The 26,416-nt window shown below is 35.5% G+C and overlaps 1 protein-coding gene across 14 annotated transcripts in view; it reads left to right on the forward strand.

Annotated features, from left to right (window-relative positions):
* Nucleotides 1-26,416, forward strand: part of Dnah12 (dynein axonemal heavy chain 12) — a 277,734-nt gene that overhangs the window by 6,023 nt on the left and 245,295 nt on the right. For 11 of the 14 annotated variants that reach the window (XM_087182321.1, XM_087182331.1, XM_087182327.1 and 8 more), the window contains exons 2-8: nt 4,386-4,588; nt 15,678-15,759; nt 15,930-15,956; nt 20,956-21,145; nt 22,496-22,568; nt 23,297-23,455; nt 23,784-23,979. In XM_087182321.1, coding sequence (XP_087038447.1) covers nt 4,419-4,588; nt 15,678-15,759; nt 15,930-15,956; nt 20,956-21,145; nt 22,496-22,568; nt 23,297-23,455; nt 23,784-23,979 — 897 coding nt within the window. In that variant the 5' untranslated portion in view covers nt 4,386-4,418. Of the gene's footprint in view, nt 1-3,311; nt 3,829-4,385; nt 4,589-15,677; nt 15,760-15,929; nt 15,957-20,955; nt 21,146-22,495; nt 22,569-23,296; nt 23,456-23,783; nt 23,980-26,416 lie in introns of those variants that run through there. The other 3 variants (XM_087182324.1, XM_087182322.1, XM_087182325.1) reach the window with 3 other exon arrangements.

Consider the following 26,416-nt stretch of genomic DNA (forward strand, 5'->3'; position numbering starts at 1 on the left):
TAAAATTTTATTATTTATTTGGTTTATTGGTACTGGGTATTGAATCCAGGGCCTCATGAATGCTAGGTAAGCACTCTACTACTGAGCTATGTCCCAGCCCTTTTTAAAATTTTATATTGAGACAATTTCAGTAAATTGCTCAGGCTGGCATTGAATTTGTGAGCATTCTTCCTCAGCTTCCTGAGTACCTAGGATTACAGGTATGCACCACCATGCCTGGCATAATAATTTATTTTGGGAGATGAGATCTCTCAGTGTGGTTTTAAGTTCCTGGGTCCAAGTGGTCCTCTTGCCTCAGCCTTTAGAGGAGCTAGGACTACAGGTGCATGGGCACCATGCCTACCTTGCGGTTCCATTTTCACTTTTGAAATGAATGGTACATAGCTTACCAAATTTCCCTTCTACATTCTCTTAGCATCTTCACCATTTGTGTTATAAAGAAGAAGGAGAAGAAAAAGAGTGGGGAGGTGGGAGGGGAGGAGGAGGAGGAAGAAAAGACATTGATGACTAGAGAATCACATTTTGATGTTGCATCCAAAAATACTTTTTAAATAATCAAAGATTTGCTAAATAAACTTGCTTGCTTTCATAAATAATATTTTTAACTTTTAGATACAAAACTAGAGCTTTTAGGGGAGGATTTTCAGCTGCAAATTAATATGTTTAATTAATTTCCTTCCATTCAAAGCAAAGGATCTGTCCAATTCATAGCTGGCCATTTTGCAGAAATTGAAAAACTGATCCCAAATGCAAAAGGCCTAGAATAGCCAAAACTAGATAATCTGTTTTGTTTTTTTTTTGGTATGGAGATTGAACTTGGGTCCTTGTGCTTGCGCAGCAGGCGGTGAAACCACTGAGCTAAATCCCCGGCCCAAAACTAGATATTTTTTTTATAAAAGAAAAACAAAGTCCGAGGACTAACACTACCCAATTTCCCAATTTTTTTTTTCTGGTACCAGGAACTGTACCCAGGACTTTGTACTTGCCAGTCAGGTGTGGTGCTATTGAGCTAAATCCCTGGCCCCTTAACACTACCCAATTTTAAAACTAAAACTTCTTAGTAGTCAAGGCATTATGGTATGGTTTATAGATTAGCAATAGATCAATGAAACAGAATTGAGAGCCTAGAAATAAACCTTTACATTATGTTACAGTCAAATAATGATTGTTTTAAAATCTTGGTGTGTTGCCCTGGCTGATCTCAAACTTGTGGATTTAAGTAATCCTCCAGCCTCAGCCTTCTGAGTTGCTGGGACTACAGACATCCACTATCATGCCAGAGTAGTCAAGGGATTCCCCTCTGCACCACACCACTCTCCCTGCTCTGGGGTTTGAACCCAGGACCTTGCAGTGCAAGCACTCTGTCACTGAGTTACATCCCCAATCTTTTTTTTTTTTTTTTTTTTTTTGGTACTGGGGATCGAACTCAGGACCTTGCGCTTGCAAGGCAGGCGACGGAACCACTGAGCTAAATCCCCAGCCCATCCCCAATCATTTTATTTATTTTGAGACAGGGTCTTGCTAAGTTGCCCAGACTGTCTTTGAACTCCCCATTTCTTCTGCCCCAGCCTCCTGAGTGGCTGGAATTACAGCCGTGTGCCACTATTCCTGGCTTCAAGTATTTTTTTTAAAAAGCCATCAAGGCATTTTGGTGGGGAAAGACAACATGTTCAGCAAATGGTACTGAAACAGTTGTATATTCAGATGACAAAAATTAACTCTAAATGGATTGTAGACCTAAATGTAAAACATTAGGAGAAAATCTTAATAACCTTATCTATCTGGACTGCATAGTGAGTTCAAGGCCAGCCTAAGCTACATAGCCAGACCCTGTCTCAAAACAAATAAAAATATAATTAAAAAAAGGATAAGACATAATATAGAACAGGAGAATATGTTTGCAAATTATCTGATAAAATTCATATCTGGAATATATAAACAATTAAAACCAAATGATAAAAACATAATCTAAAAATAGACAAAATTTTTGAATGGACATTTCATCAAAAAAAGATATATCATGGGCTGGGAATATAGCTCAGTGGGAAGCACTTGCCTAGCATCAGGCCCTGAGTTCAATTCCTAACACTACAAAGAAGAAGGAGATAGAAGGAGAAGATACATTAATGGCTCAGAAAGCACATGAAAAGATGGTCAACAATATCAGGGAAATACAAATTAAAACCGTAGTCAGGTACTACTATATGCTCACTAGAATAACCATAATCAAAAAGACATTACTAGGTGTTGGCAAATATGTGGAGAAAGAAACTCTCATACGTGGCTCGTAGGAATGTAAAATCAGCCACTTTGGAAAACAGTTTGGCAGTTCCTTAAAATGTTAAAATAGACTTACCATTCAAACCAGCAATTCCATTGTAGATTTCATACCATGAGAGATAAAAATTTATGTTCATCCAAAGATTTATGGATAAATCTTCATGCATAATATTCTCAAACTGGTGAATGGATAAATAAAATATATACATAGAATGGAATACAAGTCAACAATAAAAAGAAGTAACTTCTATTACACATTACACGTGGATGAACATCAAACACACTATCATGTGAAAGAAGCCAGACACAAGACTACATAATGAATGATTACATTTATAAGAAATTTCCAGAAATAACAAACCTATAGAAACCAAAAGCAGATTGGTGGCTGCACAGGTCTAGCAGAAAGCTAGTTTGCTTTACAACTATGAGAAAGTTTTATTTGTTCATTCATTTTTATTTTACTTTAAAATTTTATTTTATTTTTGAGACAGAGTCTCTATGCAGTTCAGGCTGGCCTTGGACTCACTGTGTAGTCCAGGGTGGCTTGAAACTCACAGTGATCCTCCTGCCTCAATCTCCTGAGTTCTGAGATTACTCATCACACCTGGTAGTTCACTCACTTTAAATGTCATTTATGCAGTACCTACAGTGTGCCAGATACAATAATGTAGGCTATTCCCGCATTAAAACAAATTCTTGACATAGTGACTGGCACACAGACATATTATGAATATGTCATCAATACACCAACAGGGTTAATTCATCCTTCAGTTTTATTTAGGCATCTAGTATTCATGTAGACTGGTTTACATGGTGTATATACTGTAAGGCATCCAACTGCAACCTTTCACATTTTTTTCTCCAAGAATGTTTGCAAAGTTTACATACCTTAAAATCTGATTTTAGCAAGGATTTCCTGAAAGTGCTGGATAAACAGAAGCAAATATAAAAACAATATCAACTGCTAATTAGTCACAATATTTATAAGAAGTAATTATGGAGGCACTTGAAGACTATCTTTCTCTCAGAGAAAGATATAGTTTTGTTTTGTTTTGTTTCCAATGGATCCAAATTTCTAATCTTGCAGTTTTCCACAATTTAAAAGACTGATTTCCTGAACCCCTTCCAAGGGAAGGCAGTTGGGTTTAAAAAAAACACCTCACTCTCCATTTACTTGAGTAATGAATTATTGTTGTGACAAGTGACCCTAATCTATTGTAGCTCAGCAGCTGCTCCCCTCTTCCCTACTTTGTCCAGCCCTTCTCAAAGTGGCCACGGATAGTTTCCAGGACGACAACAAAGTTGTTTTCAAACTCACTTGGTGACCATAGCTCACCAGTTACTGGGCAGGGAACAAGTGACATTCTGAAGGTTTTACCCTTCATTAAACTCCTTCTTATCACCAAAGGAGAGGTTCTGGAAGTCTCTCTCTTTCCTTGAGACAAGAAACAATTAGAGGTACTGTATTTGTTCTTTGCTCTTCTCTTGATCTCTCTTCCTGACCAGGTGATCTTGATTTGGTTCCACCAGAAATACTCTTTGAAGGTAGGAATCTCCAAATCTTGTGGGCATTTATGGCAATTGTAGTTGATATCACAGTTGGATAGGTATCAATTGTTGAGCATTTATATGATATTTTAGATTTGCTGTGCATTAAGTACAAATATTTGTGCTTGATCATAATATCACTAGGAAGGCAGCAAGATTAGCAATAATGTTAAGATGTTAAATACCAGCTTTTCTGGGAGGAGGAGATTCTCTTTCAACAATTGGATTTTCTTTTTTCTTTTTTAATGTTGGTTAGGGAAATACTCTAACCCAGAATTTTAGAGCTTGAAGGATATTTACAGAGCACCAATTCAGTTCTTTTATTTCAAGCACTGAAGAGGAAATGTTTGTCTTCATTTTTCCTAGCAAATGAGTAGTTCAGCTCCAACAGGAATCCCTGCCCACTTACCTCAACTGCCATGCTTTAGCTAACATCATACTTGGGGGGAAGATCTAAAAGGATGTAGAATTTTATTTTTGGTATTGATATATAAGCTATGACTATATTGAGGCTTGCTTTTACAATAACGGGTGTGTGGACTTTTTCTTTTCAGAGTACATACTATTTTAATCTTTAGGGGACCAAGATGTCTGATCCAAACGAAGCTGCCATTTCAGCAGAAAAGGAGGCTCTGAAGTTGAAGTTACCACCCATTGTCTACCCTCCAGAAAACCTATATGCTGTCACACCAAAACAAATAAAGCTACTAAAGTACAGAAGATCCAAGGAGCAGCAGAACAAAATTAATAAGTTAGTGTAAGTAGCATATTCATAAACCATTCTTGCTTGGAACTCAAATGAAATGATTAGTATTTATATTCTTACAAAAAGTCTTAACCATGTAGGTTGTTCATGAGCAAAATATTATCAAATTAATTAGAAAAACCATTGAAAAGTAATCATAGTGATAGCAAATACTATACAGTACTTTTTCAGATGTTGTTCATATTGCTTTACCTATACACACAACAACCCTATAAGGTAAATACTATTATTTCTATCTTTTAGATGAATAAACTGAGGTACAGAGAAGGTAAGTAACTTGCCAAAGGTCACATAAATGGAGTTTGGATCCAAGTGATCTGGTTCTAAAGTTTAAAAACTTTAAGCTCTACACTGTTCTAAATGTCTCATAGTGTTTTGTTTTGTTTTGTTTTCACTGGTAATTGAACTCAGGACCTTTCGCTTTTGAGGCAGGCAGCAGAACCACTGAGCTAAATCCCTGGCTGTTCTAAATCTCAGTATGTTATAATAATACTGGTCCCCGAAAGTACAACCAAGTAATTGGGCCTCTACAAATAGCATTGGATTTGACAAAGTGCTTGTCTTCCAAACATTTGTAATTAAATTTTCTCAATACAAAAGAAAATGTAGTCCCATATTCTGCTGTCTACTCCCCCCCAATTTAGTGGAAATTAAAACTAATTTAGGTATTGGTTACCAAAGGCTGTGAAAATGGTGATTCAATTCAGTCCAACAGTTAACTGAGAATTTCCAATACCTGAGGCTATTTATTGGGTTCTGGGGATAAATAAAAGAAAAAGACATGGATCTCATTTACAACATTTTGACCCAATACTGAAGTATAAAATGGGAAATTTCCCTCTGATAGATTCCTTGCTTACTTTTTTGCATACTCTTTTCCTTCTTGGTCAGTCTTTTATAAATGCTTTTGCAACTGACTGCATCTTACTATTATGTTGTTGACATTCATGTTATCAATTTAATAATTTAAATATTTGCCAATTTATCTTCCTTACACTTAAAAAGGTCTGTTAACCATAAAACTGCTTTACTTTTATATTTTTATTAGTCCATCAAACTCTTATGTTCAAATCTAAATTTATAAGGTATATTAGCTAATATCAGTACATATTCTATTAGAGATCTTTAACCTTCTTTATTCCTAGGACTCAACTAATTGTTTCAGTAGACTCAGTAGGGAGTTCCCTAGGAGTTAGATTGTTCTTACTCCAAAGCTTTAACAAAGAAAAGGACAAGGAGCAGATTCCAAGCACATTTTCTACTTCATGTCAAAAAGTCTTAGAAGACCCTGGTCCCGTGGATCATCCCAATAAATGTGTCACAACTGAAAAAAAAGCTTGGAAGTTTTAGTTTAGTATGTGCTAATTAAGAATCTACAGGAAGGAAAAAAAAAAAAAAGAATCAACAGGAAGAACCGGGGATTTAGCTCAGTGGCACCACTCCTGCCTTGCAAGCACAAGGTCCTGAGTTTGATCCCTGGTAGCAGGAAAGAAAAAACAAACAAAAAAAAGAATCAACATGGTTGCACATGCCTGTAATTCCAACACTCTGGTATCCTGAGGCAGGAGGATGAAACATTTTAGCCTAGACTCCCCAATTTAGTGATTTTATGAGACCCTGCCTCAAAATTTAAAAATGGGAAAAGAGGTAGAGATAGATCTCAGAGATATTGAACCCTTTGTTTAATTCCCAGTATTGAAAACAAAAACAAAAACAAAAAACAACCACCAAAAAAATCTAATTCAGTCTTGGGATGAATTAAAACTTAATTCAGTTTTAGTAAAAGTAGAATATCTAAAAGACAGAAAAATTTCACTTTATGCTTGTCAAAAAACATCTGGAATTCTGGGATCACACTTTAAGAGAGAGAATGATAAATCAAAATAGATAAAGGGGAGATTGAGGAAAGTTGAAACTATATAATTTAAAGGAAGCTGATTTTCTTAATTAGTTCTAGCATCAATCATGCCCCAGTTCATATCCTATTTCTGCAGTTTGTTAGGGATTTAAATTTGGCAAGTTATGTAACTTTATTTATCTTCATGTTCCTATTTGTCAGATGGAGAAAAGTACTTACTCCTTTTGAGGGTTAACTGAGATCTATGCTTATAAAGATCTAGAGCCAATGCCTGTAACATAATAAGCTCACCATAAATAGTAATTCTTATTAACAGGAGTAGATGAAGGAACTGGATTAAGTTTTGGAAGGGTAATATGAAAGAAGAATATGACCTATATTGCTCCAGAGAATAGAAGTTAAAAGGATACAACTCAGTATAAGAAATTTGTTCCTAAGAATATGAACTAGCTGAGAATAAATTGGACTGCCTCAGAAAGTGTGGATGACTGCCACTTACCACCTCTCACCCTCGAATACCGTGGGTATAGCTTGATATTATTGTGAAGATCCACCTGTTAGGTAACTAGATATGCAAGATCTTTTTCGTGTCTACTATTCTGGTCATTCTTTTAACAGATAGTTACTGAGCTCACACCATGAAAGATACTACCTAAGTGGTGTGGATAGAGCAGTGCAAAAAACAGACGTGGCCCTTGTCTTTATGTGGAATTTACTAGGCCATGGTTTTGTGGCTCCATTGGCCACCCTTTCTTTGAAATTCCTTTTGGCTCTCCTTTAATCTCTTTGATGGTAAGCCCTTCATTCCTTCAGTTGTTTTTCATCATTCCTGTCATACGTGGCATCCTCCAATATACTTGAGGCCTAGTTTGTTTTTTCATTGTATATGTTCTTTAGTCATAATTTATAATGTATCTAGCCTTTACAAACTATTAGGTTTGTCTTCTTCTCCTCTATCCTCCCACCCTTGCCTGTCTGTCTGTCTGTCTGTCTCTGTCATTTGTGGTATTAGGGATTGAATCAATTGCCTTCACACTAAGCTACATCCACAACTTTTTAAATTTTGAGACATGATCTTCCTAAGTCACTGGGTTTCCCAGATTGGGTTTGAACTTGTAATCTCTTGCCTTAGTCTCCAAGAGTGCTGGGATGACAAATGTGTACCACTACACTTAGCTGGATTTCTTTTTTTCTTTTTTTTTGGTACCGGGGATCGAACCCAGGTCCTTGGTAGATATATTTTTCTAAAACTGTTTCCAGTGCTCAAAAAGTCTCAGTGGCTCACTGTTGTCTGTTGAGTAGAGTTTGCTATTTGAGGTCCTTGACTAAATTTTCCAATCTACTTCTCTAGACTTATCTCCACCTTATCCCATAGATTTTGGGCACATTAGACAACTAACTCCCTGTTCCCCTTCTTTCCTCCCCCCCCCCGCCCCCCGCTTCTTTCCTTTTGATCCTTCTTTTACCTTCCTGTTTCTCAGGATCTTTGCTTTTTCAGATCCTGGAAAAGCACATCTCCACCCTAAATCCTGTTTCACTTAAAGCTCATTGCAAATGCTTATGTACTCATGTGGCCCTCACACAGAACTGAAATTGTCTTTCCTTTGTACCACGAAAGTATATGGTACTTTGTTTTTATCTTTTCAGCCAATCAATTTATAAATTTCTAGAGATTTGTTGCTGCTGTAGTTTTATAGCATCTAGTAGTGTGATATGTGTAATATAGGCATTCAATAAATATTTGTTGATAGATGAATGGAACTTAAAGAGGAAATTCTATCTTACGGATGATAAAAATCTGTAAACCATGCTGAAGGCACAACTGTTTATTGAACACTTATTATGTGCTCTTCTAGCTGTTGGGGATAATGTCAATAAATAAAAGCGCCTACAACATATATTACAGACATTCTTTTTTTTCCCATTAAGTTTATTGGTACATTTTAGATATAAAATACAGTTACATTCATCATTGGGATCTTGTACCATTGCATGAGTATCTTGGTTCTTATGTTTTTCCCCTTCCCCTGCCCTCCCTTCCCTATTTGCAAAGACTTTGTTTCCATTTTTTTCCTTTTCTCCTATTTTTTCTTTGCCCTTTGTCCCTTTCCCCTACCCCTCCGACTTCCCCTGCTCCTTTAGACCATTTCTTGCTATTACACAATATCAATTGTACATTTTTAAAATTAAAATATCAAGATCTAGGAGACATTACCACAGATTTTACAGAATTTAAAAGCATATAGAAAGCATATTACAAAAATCATTTTTTAAAAATAAATTTGACAACTTCTAAGAAGTACCATGAAAGACAAATTAATGAAACTAACTCTTGAGGAAATATAAAATTTGAATAGCACCTATTAAAGAAAGTATATTCCTAGCTTGAAAACTTACCTATATGACAACAGGCTCATATACATTTTAACTGATAAATTATATCAAACATTTAAAGCAGAATAAAGAAGGAACACTTCTCCCCACATTTTAGGAAATCAACATTGTGCTAATCCTAAAACTGGATAAAGATAATAGAAGAAAAAAGTATGAACACAGATAGAAATTTGTTTAACAAAACAAACTATTAGAAGTCAGATCTGGCAGGATGTAGAAAGTGATTTTATTATAGGGCTGGCAGTGTTGGTTCAGCATTGGAAGATCCACCCCCAAAAGTTATCATTTTAATAGAGGAAAGAAAAAAGCCATATGATCCTGTCACTAGTTGGAGAAAAAGTATTGGATTAAATTCTACAGCTGTTCATGGTAAAAGCTATCAGGAGACTAGAAGTAGAACAGAACCTTCTCAACAGATCAAAGACATGTACTCCAAACTTCCAGCGAGAATGCCTTATATGAATGGAGAAGATACAATGCTTTCTCCCTAAGGCGGGGAACAAGGGCAGATATGCCTGCTCTTCATCTGTCCATTGAACACTGAAACAGGCCCAAACCAAAATAGTCTGGCAATAAAATGACACAATTAGGATAGGATTGGCAAGGTAGATGCAAAATGTTTATATGTAGATGAAATGATCATCTACAGAGAAAATACTAAGAAATCTCTAGGAGCCCCTAGAACTTGTACTTGAATTTAGCAGGATTAGAAAACACAAGGTAGGGGCCGGGGATTTAGCTCAGTGGTTCTGGCACCTGCCTCACAAGCTCAAGGTCCTGAGTTCAATCCCCAATAGCAAAAAAAAAAAAAAAAAGAAAAAAAAAAAAAGAAAGCACAAGGTATATATAAAAATTCAGGTCTATGTATACTTGCTATAAATGAAGACGTAGGAGTACAAAGGACCTAGAAAAGTAAAAAGAAAGAAAAAAAAACAGTGTTGGAAGACATTTAGTACCTAATTTTAAGACTTCCTCTGAAGCTACAGTAATCAAGGCAGTGTTAGTATAAGGAAAGACATATAGATCATTGGAATAAAACAGAGAATCTACAAATAGAACCACACATATATGGTCCACTGAGTTTTGAAAGATTATTTAACATTAACATTTTATAGAATATAAACTCAATTCAAGAGCAGAGGAAAAGATAGTGTTTTCAGCAAATGGCACTAGAACACCTGGTATCTGTATATAAAAAATTAACCTCAACCCTTATTTCCAGACATAAAAATAACTTGAAAGGGTCTATGAACCTAAATATGAAAGCCTAAAAGTATAAAACTTTAAGAAGAAATTATAAGGGAAAATGTTTATGAATTTAGGGTAGACAAGAACTTCCTAAGATACAAAAAACATGATGTATGAAAGAAAAAAATTGATAAATGAGATTCCATCAAAATTTTGAACTTTAAATGACATCGTTAAAACGAAAAGTAGTCCTTAAACAGACGATATTTATAATGCATATAACCTATTACCAGAATATATAAAGAACTCTTACAGCTCATTAATAGACAACCCAATTAAAAACTAGACACAACTAGATAATAAATAGCCAGTACAGCACAAGGAAAGGTGTGCAACACTAGAATCAGAAAAATACTAATCAGTACAATAACAAGATTGAATGATAGCCTCATTAGGGAGATGAAGTTCAAAGTTTTAAAAGCCTTGTCATGACTTTTTCTTTTTGTTGGATTCTCCACCTTTGCATTTAATTTGTCACACCCAACAGATTCATTCTGCTGGGCTTCCTGGGGTTGTGATCCTCATTGTCTTTTCCTAGGATATTGTCTAAAATTTTTTGGAGTGCTGGTTTGGTATTCATGAAGTTCCTAAGGTGCTCTTTATCATGAAAGTATCTTATTTTTCCATCAATTTTGAAAGATAGTTTTGCAGGGTACATCAGTCTAGGTTGGAGGCTGTTTTCCTTTAGGACTTGAAATACGTCACTTCAAGCTCTTCTTGCCTTGAGGGTTTGCATTGAGAAGTCTGCTGTGATTCTGATGGGCTTTCCTTTGAATGTGATTTGTTTCTTTTCTCTCACTGCTTGTAGAATTTTGTTCTTCTGTTGGATTTCTGGAATCCTAACTATTATATGCCTATGTGTAGATTTTTTTTGATCCAGGCTGATTGGAGTCCTATATGCCTCACTTATCTGTATGTCAAGTTCTTTTCCCCTTCTTGGGAAGTTTTCTGCCATCACTTCTGTGAACAGTTTTTTATGTCATCTACACTCTCTCCTGTTTCTTCATTGACTCCAATCAGTCTTATGTTATTCTTCTTTGCATCATCTAGTAGCTGCTGGATTGATTTCTTTTTTTTTTTTTTTTTGGTACCGGGGATCGAACTCGGGACCTTGCACTTGCAAGGCAGGCGCTGGAACCACTGAGCTAAATCCTCGGCTGGATTGATTTCTTGTGGTCCCTTACAATTTTATTATTATTTTATTTATTTATTTATTTATTTTTATATTAAATTCTTTTATTGGTACATTGTAGGTATACAGCACAATTACATTTCTCATTGGGAATTGTACCTTTACATAATGGATCTTGGTTCTTATTTTTTCCCCATTTCTAGCCCTGCCTTCACCCTTTCCACTCTTCCCTATTTACAAAGACTTTATTTCCATTTTTTCCATTTCTCAGCATTTTTCCTTTCCCTTCTTTCCTTTCCCCTGCCCCTCCCACTACCCCTACCCCTTTGGACCTTTTCTTCCTATTTTGCATTATCGATTATTCATTCTAATCATTGGTACATTTTAGGTATACAATATAATGACATTCATCATTGGAAATTTGCACCTTTACATAGTCTCTCTTGGTTCTTATTTTTCACCCTTGCCCAGCCCTCCCTTCAACCCCTCCATTCCTTCCTATTTACAAAGATTTTGTTCCTATTTTTCCATTTTCTCATATTAATCCCATTCCTTTCTATCCTTTCCCCTAGCCCTCCCACTTCCTTCCCTTTTGCCCCTTTTCTTCCTATTTCACATTACCTATTATACATTTTAGTCCTTATTTACACTTTCAGTTTCTCACACCAGAGAAACTATTTGGTATTTATACATGTGTGTCTTATTTATTTCACTTAAGAGTATCGCCTCAATGTGCATCCACTTAGCTATAAATGTCTCTAATTTCTCATTTTTTATGGCTGAGTAGTACTCCATTTTATTTAAAAACCACATTTTCTTTATCCAGTCTCCAGTTGATGGGCATTTGGGCTGTTTCCAAGTTTTAGCTATCACAAACTGCGCTGCTATGAACATGGGTGCACATATATCACTGTGGTATGATTCTTTTAATTCTTTGGGGAAGATCTCCAGCAGTGGAATAGCGGGGTCAAATGGGACTTCCAGTCCTAGTTCTTTGAGGTATCTCCATACTGATTTCCACAGTGCTTGCACCAGTCTACACTCCCACCAGCAGTGGAGCAGGGTTCCTCTTACCCCACAGCCCCACCAGCATTTGTTATTGGTTGATTTCATGACAGCAGCCATTCTTTCTGGAGTGAAGTGTAATCTCAGCATTGTTTTCATTTGCATCTCTCGAATGACCAGTGATGTTGAACATTTTTTCATGTATTTATTTGCTATTTCTACTTCTTTGTCTGAGCAATGTCTGTTCATTTCAGATGCCCATTTTTGGATTGGGTCTTTAAATTTGGGAGGTCTGATCTTTTTAAGTTCTTTCCAGATTCGAGATAGTAGACCTTTGTCTGAGGAAGAGCAGGTGAAGATTTTTTCCCGCATTGTGGATTGTCTCTTCACACTGCTGGTGGTTTCTCTTGCTGTGCAGAAGCTTTTTAATAAGAAGAGATCCCATTTGTTGATTGTTTGTGCTAGTTCACGGGCAACTGAGGTTTTGTTCATAAAATCTTTTCCTACACTGAGGTCTTCAAGGGTTCTACCTAACCTCTGTTCCAACTGGTTCAGAGTTTCTATTTTAATATTTAGATCTTTAATCCATTTTGATTTTAGTTTAGCGCATGGTGAGAGATACAGGTCTAGTTTTAATCTTTGGCAAGTTGAAGGCCAGTTTTTCCAGCACCATTTATTAAAGAGGCTATCTTTCCTCCAGTGAGGGTGTTTGGCTCCTTTGTCAAAGATGAGATGGCTGAGTGTGTCTGGCGTTGTTTCTGCATCTTCTAATCTGTTCCACTGGTCCTCAAGCCTGTTTCTTTGCCAGTACCATGCTGTTTTTATCACAGTAGCTTTGTAGTATAGTTGCAGGTTGGGGATTGTGATAGCCCCTGCCATGTCTCTGTTACCTAGAATTGCTTTTGCTATTCTGGGTCTCTTCTTGCTCCAAATGAATTTTTGGATTGTTTTCTCAAGGTCTATGAAGTATGCTGCTGGGATCTCAATTGGAATTGCATTAAATCTATATAGCAGTTTTGGAAGTATGGCCATTTTCACTCTATTAATCCTTCCTACCCAGGAGCAGGGGATGTCTGTCCATTTTCTGATATCATCTTCAATCTCTCTTTTCAGAGTGCCATAGTTTTCAGAGAAGAGGTCTTTAATTTCTTTCATTAGGTTGATTCCTAGGTATTTCAGTTTTTTGAATGCTATTGTGAAAGGAATTATTTGCCCTATTTCTCTCTCAGTGAGTCTGTCATTCGTGTAGAGGAAAGCTATTGATTTTTGTGTGTTGACCTTGTAACCAGCTACTTGACTGAATTTGGTTATTAAGTCTAAAAGACTTTTGGTGGAGTTCTTGGTGTCTTCTATGTAGAGTATCATGTCATGTGCAAATAATGACAATTTGACTTCCTCATTTCCTATCTTTATTCCTTTTATTTCTTTCTCTTGTCTAATTGCCGTGGCTAATGTTTCCAGAACTATATTGAACAAGAGTGGTGATAGTGGACATCCTTGTCTTGTTCCTGATTTGAGTGTGAAGGATTTCAGGTTTTGACCATTTAGTATGATATTGGCTGTTGGTTTTTCATAGATGGCTTCCATCAGTTTGAGGTAGAGATTGTCTATTCCAATTTTTTGTAGGGTTTTCATCATAAATGAATGTTGGATTTTGTCACATCCTTTTTTCTGCGTCTATGGAGATAATCATATGGTTTTTTTTTTTTTGGTACCAGGGATTGAACTCGGGTCCTTCTGCTTGCAAGGCAGGCGGCGGAACCACTGAGCTAAATCCCTGGCCCAATCATATGGTTTTTGTCCTTGGCTCTATTGATATAGTGTATTACATTGATTGATTTGCATATATTGAACCATGCCTGCATCCCTGGGATGAATCCCAGTTGATCAGGGTATATGATCTTCTTGATGATCTTCTGCATTCTGTTGGCCATTATCTTATTAAGGATTTTTGCATCTATGTTCATTAGTTTGATTGGTCCCTTACAATTTTAAAGCGGTTTTTCTTTTCCTGATCACTAATTGCAATCTTATCTTCTATACCTGAAATTCTGTCCTCACATTGGCTCATTCTGCTGCATAAACTTTTGATGGAGTTTTTAATCTCCTGGAAATCTGTTTGTATCTGTTTTATGGATTCCATTTGTTTCGTATGTTGGGATTTCATCATGTTCCTCAGCTCCTCTATTTTTTTTATCTGTGTCCTCTCTAGATTTATTAATCATGTCTTGCACTATGGGCACAATCTCTGCTGTTATCTGAGAAATTATTTCTGATTTCATTTTTTCCAGATGATGTTTTGTTGCCAGTTTACAGAGTCCAGGTGATTGAGTATCACATTGTTCCATCTTGTTTCCCTTTGGGGTTGCTGTAGGTGATCTGGAAATCTGTTTTTGAGGCTTGTTTATGTGTCATTTCCATGGGGGCGGGGTGGAGGCGGTGCTGCTGGTGCCCATGTGGCTCACCTCCTCTGCCCTGGGAGTGGTGGAATGGCAGTCGGGGAGCCTCCTCCTGGGTGCTGGGATTGGCTCACCTTCTCTGCCCTAGGAGTGTGGAATGGTGGCCAGGGAACCTCCTCCTTGGTGCTGGGTTTGGCTCACCTCCTCTGCCCTGGGAGTGGTGGAATGGCAGCCAGGGAGCCTCCTCCTGGGCACTGGCCACACATTCTTAAATAACGACAGGGATATGTTCTGGCAGCTCAGTGGTTAAATGAATTGGTCGCTAAGAAGAATTGTTTCTAGTATGTACAGTACAATATTCAGAACAAATAAATTGTCAAAGGAAACTCCAACCTGATGACTTTGCTTTTATTTGCATAACACTTACATGCTATACTATAATGTGTAACAGAGCATTAAACTACAGTACTGTATAGTATAGTACAATCAGCAAAAATTACAGTATTATACTTTAGAAGAAGCCACCATAGGGCTGCATTGTAGCTCACATTCCTGCACTGAAAGTCTGAATGTGGGTTGTAAGTCTGAGCGGCAGGTAGTAAGTCTGAACAGTGCATCTTGGTTGTTGTTAAATGTGCAGGTTGTTAAACAAAGAATATCTGTATATCAAATGGTGGTAAGTGATATGAATCAAAATAAAGATAAAAGAGATAGATAAAGAGGAGCATCTTAACATAGGGTGTAAGGGAAGGCTTCTCCAACAGGGGGCATTTAAATAGAAACAATACACTGCACCAGGATTAATTTTTAGATTGTCAGTAAATTATAGTTGAAGAAAATTCATTTTATTTTTAGTCTTACTCTTTTGCATTATAAGGCCACACTGATAATGGCTGTTAGGATTTGTTTCTTGTAGAAAATTCAGTCAGATAAAGAGTTCTTGAATATCTCTTTTAGTATAGTTGAAAAATGTTCGACTTACAGTGTTTTAATAATTTATGCTAATGTTATCTTTGACTCATTTTTTCTAACTATAAATTTCAGAATTGATAGAGCCAAAATAAATCTAGACAGAACACTGAATAAAAGAATACCTCCATTACCAGAGCCTGATTATCCTTCAACTGTAAGTTGTTTTCTCTTTTAAAAATGTATCCTTACATCATTTTAATTTTTAATTGAGTCAGTCTCAATCTAATTAATTTTTAAAAATAACATTTCAGATTATTTTTGATTTTTTAAAAATTTAAAATTTACTTCTTGACTTAATTATATTTTATTTGTTTGTTTTGACAGATGACCAGTGATGTTAAAAAAAAAGGAGTGAGTTCAATTTTTTAATTTCCTGTTGAAAAATGTTCAAAGAGGTTATTAAAGTTTTTTCTAAATCTACCGGTTAAATCCCATCCTAGGTTATCTCAACACTGATATAATGATAGTTATTTATCCACTCTACAAATACTTACTGAGAATCTATTCTAGGTGCTAGAGATATAAAAGAAAAAAAGAAAAAGGAAAGACACTGACCATATGGAGGACTGTATGAGACTGATTGATGGAAAATGTGATTGATGGAAAGAGGACATCATGTAAAACTTCTTTAATAGTAAAGGATACAGAGACATGGAGCTGGTTACATTTTATGCAGCATATTCCCAGACAGGACTTTAAGTTTTCTAATTCCCTAAGGTTTTCTTTGGTGATAGAGGGTTGAGGACAGTATTTCCTCATGTTTCCTCAGTATTTCCTTTTATTTATTTTATTTGTTTTGAAACAGGGTCTCACTGTGCAGTTCAGGCTGGCCTTGAACTCATTATGTAGCTGCGGCTGGCCTTATACTCACAGTAATCCTCGTGTCTCAACCTCCCAAGTGCTGGGATTGTAGGAGTAAGCCACCATGCCCGTCTAACTTCCCTGTGAATTAAGAATACATGGAAGAAACTCCTTTTAGCTAATCAAGGCTTTTGGTTTTGTTTTGTTGATTGTTTGTGGGGTTTTTTTTGGTATCAGGAATCCAACTGAGGACCTTGCATTTTCGAGGCAGGCAGCGGAACCACTGAGTTAAATCCTTGACCCCTGGTTTTGTTTTTTAAAGTGCCATTCTTCCTCCCCCTTTATCTCCAAACTTTCTAAAGAATGTCTCTCTGTTAGGTGTAAAAAACCCCATATGTGTGAGGCTGGGTAAATTGTAAGATGTATTTTAATGTATGTTTAGCATTCATACTGTTCCTCTATAGTTCTTGCTTTGTAGTGACTTGCAGTTGTAAGGCATGAAAATAGTCTTCACTCCTGAACCCACTCCTCTTGGGAATGTGGCTTTTAGGAACTCCACTACTTCATCATTGATATCGCAAGTGACCACTGTTTGCCAAATCCAAAGGATATTTTTTTCAGTCCTTCTCTCTAGAGCTTCACTGGACTTTTAAAAATCTTTTTACTTTAAAATATTTGGTCACATGGATCAGTGGAAGAGTAGAAACTCAGAGCTGGGGATTTAGCTCAGTAGTTCCACTGCCTGCCTTGCAAGTGCAAGGTCCCGAGTTTGATCCCCAGTACCAAAAAGAAAGAGTAGAAACTCAGAATTAGTCCCACACTGATATTTGAAAAGGTACAAAAATCATTCATTGGAGGAAGGATAGTCTTTTTAACAAATGAGGTGGAGCAATTGGACAGTTATAAAAAGCAAAACAAAATTCTTATTGTAAACCTCACATCTTACACAAATGTTAACCAAAAATTGATCAAAGGATAAATATAAAATGTAAGACTGTATAAAAAACTTTTAGAAGAAATTACAGGAAAAACATAAAATAATATTTTCAGAAGAAAACAGGACTAGAGAAAGTTCTTTTTTTTTTTTGAGACAGTGTCTCTCTCTGCTGCTCTCAAACTCACTATGTAGCTCAGACTGGCCTCGAGCTTGTGATCCTCCTGCCTCAGACTCTGGAGTGCTGGGATTACAGGCATGAGCCACCATGCCTGGCAAAGAGTTCTTAAGCATGACCTCAAAAATACAATTTATAAAGAATACCAATAAATTGAATTTCATCAAAATATAAAATTATTACTCAGTATTAAGAGGATGAAAACCAAGCTATGTAGTGGGAAAAAATATTCACAAATCACATATCTAACAAAATACCTGTATCTAGAATATAGAAAGAACTCTCAAAACTCAACAGTATAAAAATGAGTAGAAGACATGAATAGACATCTTACCGAAGAGGATATATGGATGGCAAATAAGCATATGTTAATCATTAGGAAATACAAATTAAAATCATGATGAATTTTTACTGTATACCTGTTAGAATGGTTGAAATTTTAAAATGACAATTCCAGTTGACTTTAATAATGCTGACCATTATTCCTTTTCTTATATTCCTTTATATTTATTTTTCTGGCTCTAATAATTTCTCTATCATCTTTATCAGTTCTTCCTTGTCTGCCTATAGTTACTTAGTTCTCTTTCCTTTAATTTTCTTGGAGGATTCTCTCCATTTCTGATTTCAAATACCTTCATATTGTGATAACTTTCAGAGATTTTCATACACAAATACCTCCATGACACACTTCCATTCTAGTTGTTATTATTACTTTGCAATTACTCATGCTTCAAATATTATTTTCCCCTCCTGAACTACCCATTTGTCCTATATAATTAGTCCCTACATGCTGTGAATATTGATCAGATCAGTACCATTCTTGTTTTAGTAAATTAGATCAGAACTTCATCTCTTGTCTTGACAACAGCCTTCAATGGCTTCCTGTGTAGAATTAATGCTTAATGTGAGACACAAGACTGCCTATAATGTGACCCTTGCCTCTTTGCCAGTCACACTGTTCTCTCACTATGCTGTGTACTACACTTTATGCATCATTATGGATTTGCTTATAATTCCTTAAGAAAATAGAATATTTTTCTTTGGTGCTTTTGCCCTAGTATGTCTTCTGACCGTCCATGTTTCCTTTTACCTGTTTGTCTCTAACTTAGCTCAGCTATCACTTCCAGAAATCCTTCTCCTATTCCATCATAAATTTACCATCTGAACCATTTTTAAGTGTACAATTTAGTAGTGTTAGGTGTTTTCACATTGTTGTGCAAACCAATCTCCATAACATTTTCATTTGCAAAACTGAAACTGTATACTTCTTAATTAACAACACCCCATTTCCTCCTCCCCACAGCCTCTGGCAACTACTCTTAGTGTTTTGTTTCTATGAATTTAATGAGTCTAGATACCTTATATAGGTGGAATCATACAGTATTTTTCTGTGTGTGTGTGTGTGTATATGCTGGGAACTGAACACAGAGCCTTGCTGATGCTAAGCATATGCTCTATTACTGAACTACACCCCGAGTCAGTATTTTTTTGTGTGTGATTGGCCTATTTCACTTAACATATCGTCCTCCAAGGTCACTCATCCCCTAAATTTTAAAGGCTTTCTTTGTACTTTATCTGAGATGTATGTTGCAGATATTATCTCCTAGATCAATTGTCTTTTGACATTATTATTATTATTATTATATCTATTTTTTTTTTGGTACCAGGGATCGAACTTGGGACCTTGAGCTTGTGAGGCAGGCAGCAGAACCACTGAGCTAAATCCCCAACCTTTTATTATATTTTTCTTTCTTTCTTTTTTTGGTACCAGGGATCAAACTTGGGTCCTTGCACTTGCGCAGCAGGCAGTGAAACATATTATATTTTTCTTTTTTTTTTTTGGTACCAGGGATCGAACTTGGGTCTTTGTACTTGTGCAGCAGGCAGCGAAACCACTGAGCTAAATCCCTGGCCCTATATTTTTCTATATATATATATTTACTTTTATGTAGTCAGAATTTATCACTTTTTTCTTTTGTAAATCTGGAATTTGAATCATAGGAAATTTTTCCCTATTCTCAAGTTATAGAATACTTTATTCTTTTTTATCCCAAGTCCTTGTATAGTTTCAATCTGTAAGTTTAATTTATGGTCTGCTTGAACTTTATTCTTGTGTATGCTGGGAGGTATGGATTTATCCTTTCCCTACATTTTTTTCTAGAATTATTTATTAAAATATTATTTTTTGCCCCAATAATTTGAAACATGTTCATCATGTGCTAAATTTTCTGATGTACTTGTATATTTCTTGATTTTTTTTTTTTTTTTTTTTTTTGGTGCTGGGGATCAAACTCAGATCCTTGAGGTTGCAGGGCAGGTGGTGGAACCACTGAGCTAAATCCCCAGCCCTATTTCTTGATTTTTAAATTCTTTTATACTGACCTATTTGTGTACCTATATCACTTGTATCAATTATAGAGGCCTTTTAGTATGTTTGACTGTCTCCTAGGGCCCATCCTCCACTATAGATTTTCTCTCTTGAGATTTTCTTGATTATTCTTGCATGTTAATTATCCACAAGAACTTTAGATCAACTTGTCTAGTTTCATAAAAATATTGTGTAGATATTTTTGTTGGAATTTGGAATTGTGTTCATTTTGGGACAAACTGAAATTTTCATGATGTTAAGATGTCTTTACTAAAAGTAAGTGTTGTTCACATGTATTTTTTGTTAGACTCTTCATTCTTATGAAAGAATTAGGGAAATTATACTCCTGCTTGTTTGTTTTTTTATTAGTGATACTAGAGAGTGAACTCAGGGCCTTGTCGTTGAGGTACATTCCCAGCTCTTTTTATTTTTTGAGACAGGGTTTTGTTAAGTTGTCCAGGCTAAGCTTCAATTTGAGATCTTCCTGCCACAGCCTCCCACGATGTAGGGATTGCATGCATGCACCACCATGCTGGATTTATACTATTATATTAGAATATAATTGGGGTAGGGGATTTAGCTCAGTGGTTTTGCCTCCTGCTGTGCAAGCGCAAGGACCCAAGTTCGATCCCCGGTACCAAAAAAAAAAAAACTAAGGATAGATTATAATCTGTAAGAAAGCATGAGGTTTGTCTGTTTTGTTTAATACTATGTACTCAGCATTCAGAACAATGTTTGAATATTTGTTGAATTAATGAATATCTGTTAAATGAAGGAATAATATGTTAAAGGATTTTTGCTTTGCCCTGAAAAAGTTTTGAATCTTTGTTTTGCCCTGAAGAATATGCCAAGAATGTTAATTTGGCAAGAATTCATCACACATTAAAAAAATGGATAAAATATTTTCTTTGTAGGAGATATATTTGGGTAAAATGGTTTTTATTTTGAAAACATATACTTTTTGAGAATATTTTTATTCTAGGAAAATATTGTCTTAAGAAAGGAGAGCTCAGGAGTTATACTGAAATGTTGTACCACTCAGAACATTTAATTTTTTTTGTGTCCTCAGTTGAACTATAATTACATGAAGCAGTGTGTGGAAAGTAGTCCTATCGTGCCTATTCAGCAGGAATGGCTGGATCACATGCTAATGCTGATACCTGAGCCTTTAAAAGAAGGGAAAGAAAGAGAAGAAGTGCTTGAATGCCTCATAAATGAGGTGTCAAGTGACTTTGAAAAAAGCATGAAGAGATGTTTGGGTAAGTAGCATTTAACACGCACTGAGCTTCTTTTGCCTTTGCCCTAATGTTGAATCAAAAGTAGAAGCAAAATGAATACTGAATATCATGTATTTAAACTATGTATATTTCCTAGATATTTCTTTTACTTAAGATTTTATTCTGAGCCTATAATGTAGTCAAAATCTCTGTGATTTAAGGCTACTTACTATAATTTTTGTGTTTATTAGCTAATATGTATAGCTTTTTATTTTTCATTTTGTCTTTATAGCTTTAGCTACCCTATTTGCAGTATTGTTAAGAAATATTAATATATTTTGGAAGATTTGTTAGCAATTTAACTTTGTTTTTTAAAATTTTATTTTATTGGTACATTTTAGGTATACGATATAATGACATTCATCATTGGAAATTTGTACCTTTACATAATCTCTCTTGGTTCTTATTTTTACCCCGTTCCCCTGGCCTCCCTTCAACCCCTCCATCCCTCCCTATTTACAAAGACTTTGTTTCCATTTATTCATTTTCTCATATTAATTCCATTCCCTTCTTTCCTTTCCCCTACCCCTATCACTTCCCCTTCCCCTTTGCCCCTTTTCTTCCTATTTCACATTATCTATTATATCTTTTAGTCCTTATTTACACTTTTAGTTTCTCACACAGGAATTTAACTTCTGATTTTTCTAAGGATAATTCTTTTCTTTTTTAATGGACAAAAATTGCATATATTTATCATGAACAACATGTTTGAAATATGCATACATTGTGTAATGGCTAAATTGAGCCAGTTAACTTGTTCATTATCTCATGTATTTATCATTCTTTTGTGGTGGGAACACTTAAAACCTACTCTGTTAGCAATTTTCAAGAATAAAATACATTGTTTTTCACTACAATCGCTATATTTTGTACAATAAATCTCTTGAACTTATTCCTTCTATCTGACTGAGATTTTATATCCTTTGACCAACATCTTGCTAACTCCTTTCCCTCACTGCCTCTGTAATAACCATGAAATAAATTCATAAATGGATATGCCTGACTTTTGAGTAGATAGGATGCAAAGAACTGAGAGTTAAGAGCTTTTCTGTATCTTAATGTACTGACAAAGTATGGCCCAAATAGTATTAACAGCTTGATTTTGTTTCAACTAAATAAGTTTTTTCTTATACTCATTTCAATGTAGTACTATAAACTATACCATCCAATATAAAAAGACACTATTTTGGTGTGTGGTACTGGAGATTGAGGGCCTGAGTGCATGCTAGGCTCTATCACTGAGCTATATCTCCACTCCAAAAGGTTAAGAGACTTTGATATGGATAAATATTGCAGATTTTCAAGAAATATTAATATATACATGTATTTTAGTGCAGAGTGTTCTTGTGAAACCGCCAGTTAAATGGCTTGAAGATGGTGGATCCCCTTTACCTGAATCCCCTGTGTAAGTAAATTATTTTAAAAACAGTATTTCATTTATTTATTTATTTATTTATTTATTTATTTATTTATTTATCTATGGATTGAACAACAGGATTTTATTTTCCTGCATTTCTGGAGTTTAGACATCCCAGATCAAGGTGTTTGTGGTACTGGTTTCTTCAGAGGCTGCTCCTCTCAGCCATCTTCTGTCTGTGTCTTCACATTGTCTTCCCTCTGTGTCATTTAGTTTTTAGTGCAGCTTGGAAATGAACTGATCTCAGTTTCAAGTCTACAGTTGTGAAGCTCAAAAGTATTTTTGAAACTTAGCTAAAAAACTCCAAAGGTTTTCTCTACTCCATGCTTGTATAATTCTGTTTATATACATACACATATACATATACATATACATATACATATACATATGAATGTCCAGTTCAACTTGTCCTTGAGTAAGCTTTGGTGTATGCCAGAGAGATTTTTACATCCTTTCTCCCTAACCCTAAAGAATATGTTCTTTTATATTTGTGTTTGATAACTGAACCAGAGCAGAGTAAGAATAAGTAAGACACTGAGGTTTGAATGTGTTTTTTTAGTAAAGGTGTATCTTCTAAGGCTCCCACTGCTGACCACAGTTTCTTCCCAATCCCCACTTTGCTCACTTTAATATTAATTCCATGCCATAAACATAATTTCATAAAATATAGGGTTATTATTTTAATCATGTTTGATAATTGTGTTTTGCTTTTTCAGAGGACTAGATTATTCCAATCCTTGGCATTGTAGCTATGTGAAGGCAAGGAATCAAATATTATCTACTTTGCACATTGTTCATCCAACTATGAAAATGTTACTGGACATTGGTTATACAACATTTACTGATACAGTTTTGCTGGACTTTACAGGAATTAGGTAAAATCCAGTGTTTATTAATTGATATTTAAAATTTGAATGTCTCCTTGTCTAGTATATATTTTTCTTTTTCTTTTTCTTTTTTTTTTTTGGTACCAGGGATCGAACTTGGGTCCTTGGGCTTTCGAGGCAGACCTTGGAACCACTGAGCTAAATCCCTGGCCCGTCTAGTATACATTTTTGATTGTATAATTTTTAAACTGATTCATAATCTTTAAAACATTTCTTTAGATTTTAGAATTTTAAAAATGTATCTTTTTTCAACAGTGTGTATCAAGACCAAGATCTGTCATTTGTATCAAATTATTTTTCTTTTCCTCATAAATAGAGCTAAAGGCGCAATTGATTGTGAAACACTGAAAAATGATCTATCAATTCAAGCTAAAAAGGCAGAAGAAAAGATAATGAACACATGGTATCCAAAGGTTATAAATCTCTTTACCAAGAAGGAAGCACTAGAAGGCATTAAGTCTGAAAAATTGGATGCATTTTATAACTGTGTTTCCACACTCATGTCAAATCAGGTAAATATATTTTTTTATCTTAAGTGATAACTTTGTTAAAATTAGTTCAGTATTTAGTTAAATTAAATTAATTAATTAATTTATTTTTTTGTTACTGGGGATCAAACTCGGGTCCTTGCGCCTGTGAAGCAGGCGGTGAAATCACTGAGCTAAATCCCTGGCCCCAGTTCAGTATTTTAAGTAAGATTATATTTAAAAGGGCCAGAGATTTAGCTCAGTGGTTCCGGTGCCTGCCTCACAAGCGCAAGGTCCTGAGTTCGATTGCCAGTACCAAAACAAAACAAAACAAAAGATTATATTTAAAAATAGTACTAAGTAATTATTTTATAAGTTTGAAATATTTTTGTTATAAGTTTATTTAAATAAATTTAGAAAAATTGTTTCTGAAGCAGTCTAAAATGGGAAGGGGCTGGGGATAAAGCTCAGTGGTAGAGTGCTACCACGTGTGAGGTGGATATAGTTCAGTGGTAGACTGTGTACCTAACATGTGTGAGGCCCAGTCCTCAAAAAAAAAAAAAAAATACTATACTGGGCCACTGATTTAGCTCAGTGGTGCTGTGCCTCCCTGACAAGCATAAGATCCTGAGTTCGATCCCTGGTACTGGGGGAAAAAAATGCTATACTGAAATGAGTTTTTATTTGTATGAAATAAAATTGTGAAATTTTAATGTGATTATGGATATACTGAAAACTATAAAGGTAAGAATTTTTAAATGAGTGGGGGTTTTTTTGGTACAGGGATTGAACTCAAGACCTTGTGCTTGCGAGCCAGGCACAGTGCCACTGAGATAAATCCCTGGCCAAAATGAGTGTTTTGAGGCAGGTGGCCCGTACTACTGAGCTAAATCCCCCAAATCTCTCTCTCTTTTTTTTTTTTTCAAAATGAGTGTTTTGAAGGGAGAGTCTGTGAGAGTGATTTCTCAGTGTACTACTTATTTCAATTGATAGGAAATTAGTGCTTCAAAAGAAAATAAGTATTTTTTTGTTTTTTTGTTTTTGAGAGAAAGCCCTGCTGTGTGGTTCAGGCTGGCTTCAAAATCATGATGATCCTCCTGCCTCACCCCGCTGAGTGCTGGAATTACAGGTGTGCACCACCATGCCCAGCTAAGGAAATAAATCTTGATGAATATTTAAAAAATAAAGTCCTCTGGGTGGGTGAGAGCATACCTGTAATCCCAGCTATTCAGGAAACTGAGGCAGGAGGATCACAAGGTCGAGGCCAGCTTGGGCAACTCAGTGAGATCCTTTCTCAAAAAGAGTGGAGATATAGTTCAGGGCTCTCTGGGCTAAATTCCGAGTTCTGTAAAAACCAAACCAAACCAACCCCCCCCCCCCCAAAAAAAAAAACCCAAGAGTCATCTAAATTGAAACAGAAGTCTATGGCCATAGCACCCTGAATGTGTCTGATCTCATCTAAATTGAAACTGAAATTTTAACTTATGGCCAATACTGAGTAGTTCTCAATAATAGTTTTTTAATTTTTTCATTTTTCCTCAAAACTCTCCTCTGAATTTTGAGTTGGTCTTTGTGATTGAATCCTTACATTCATGTTCAAAGACTTTTTTTTTTGGTTTGTTTTTTGAGACAGGGTCTTGCTATATAGTTTAGCTGGTCTTGAACTCACTATGTAGCTCAGTCTGACCTCAAACTTGTGGCAATCCTCCTGCCTCTTGAGTGCTAGAATTTAAAAAAATTTTTTAATTAATAAATTTTATTTTATTTTATCCCATTCCCCCCCTCAAGACCCTCCTCACCCTATGTACAAAAGCTTTGTTTCCATTTTTTCCTTCTGTTTTCACTTAAAACAATTTTTTAAATGAGAGGAAAGTCTAGAAATATGAATGATTACTTGGCTCACGATTAAAGGCAATAAGCTAATTTTCTATAGTTTTATCGGAGTATGTTAATATAAGGACCATGTTAGTAAATACGTTTTTGGAAATTACTAAATTCCAAGTTAATTGGTACTTATTTTGTTGTCAGTAAAGTCTTATTCAGAATGTTATTGATCATCTTTAAATGCCAGAGTATTAATTTTGTGTAATTGACTTAGGAGAGCCTTAAATTTTTAATGTTGTATATGTATAGTTCTACAAAAAGTTAGTTTTTTTGGTTTTTTTGGTACCGGGGATCAAACTCCTGTCCTTGCATTTGCAAGGCAGGCAACAGAACCACTGAGCTAAATCCCCGGCCCTACAAAAACAGTTTTAAGAAAAACTTTTGTTTTTTGGTGAGGCTCTCCAAAGATTCCATGAATTTTGCCTTTCATATTTAAAAGGATAGTATACCTATTTAATAGCTTTGTGTAACACTGTAACTAATATATATGGTTTGCTTTCCACCTTTACTGTCTTAAGAGAACTAGGATTGTTTTGTAAGAAGTAAAGAAATGAGTAGAGTCATATTTTAAAGATCATTCAGATCCATATTTGCCTGC

Source organism: Heterocephalus glaber, unplaced genomic scaffold (assembly GCF_053883595.1).
Source record: "Heterocephalus glaber isolate CG9 unplaced genomic scaffold, H.glaber_assembly_v1.0 deba00001472, whole genome shotgun sequence".
Taxonomy (NCBI): domain Eukaryota; kingdom Metazoa; phylum Chordata; class Mammalia; order Rodentia; family Bathyergidae; genus Heterocephalus; species Heterocephalus glaber.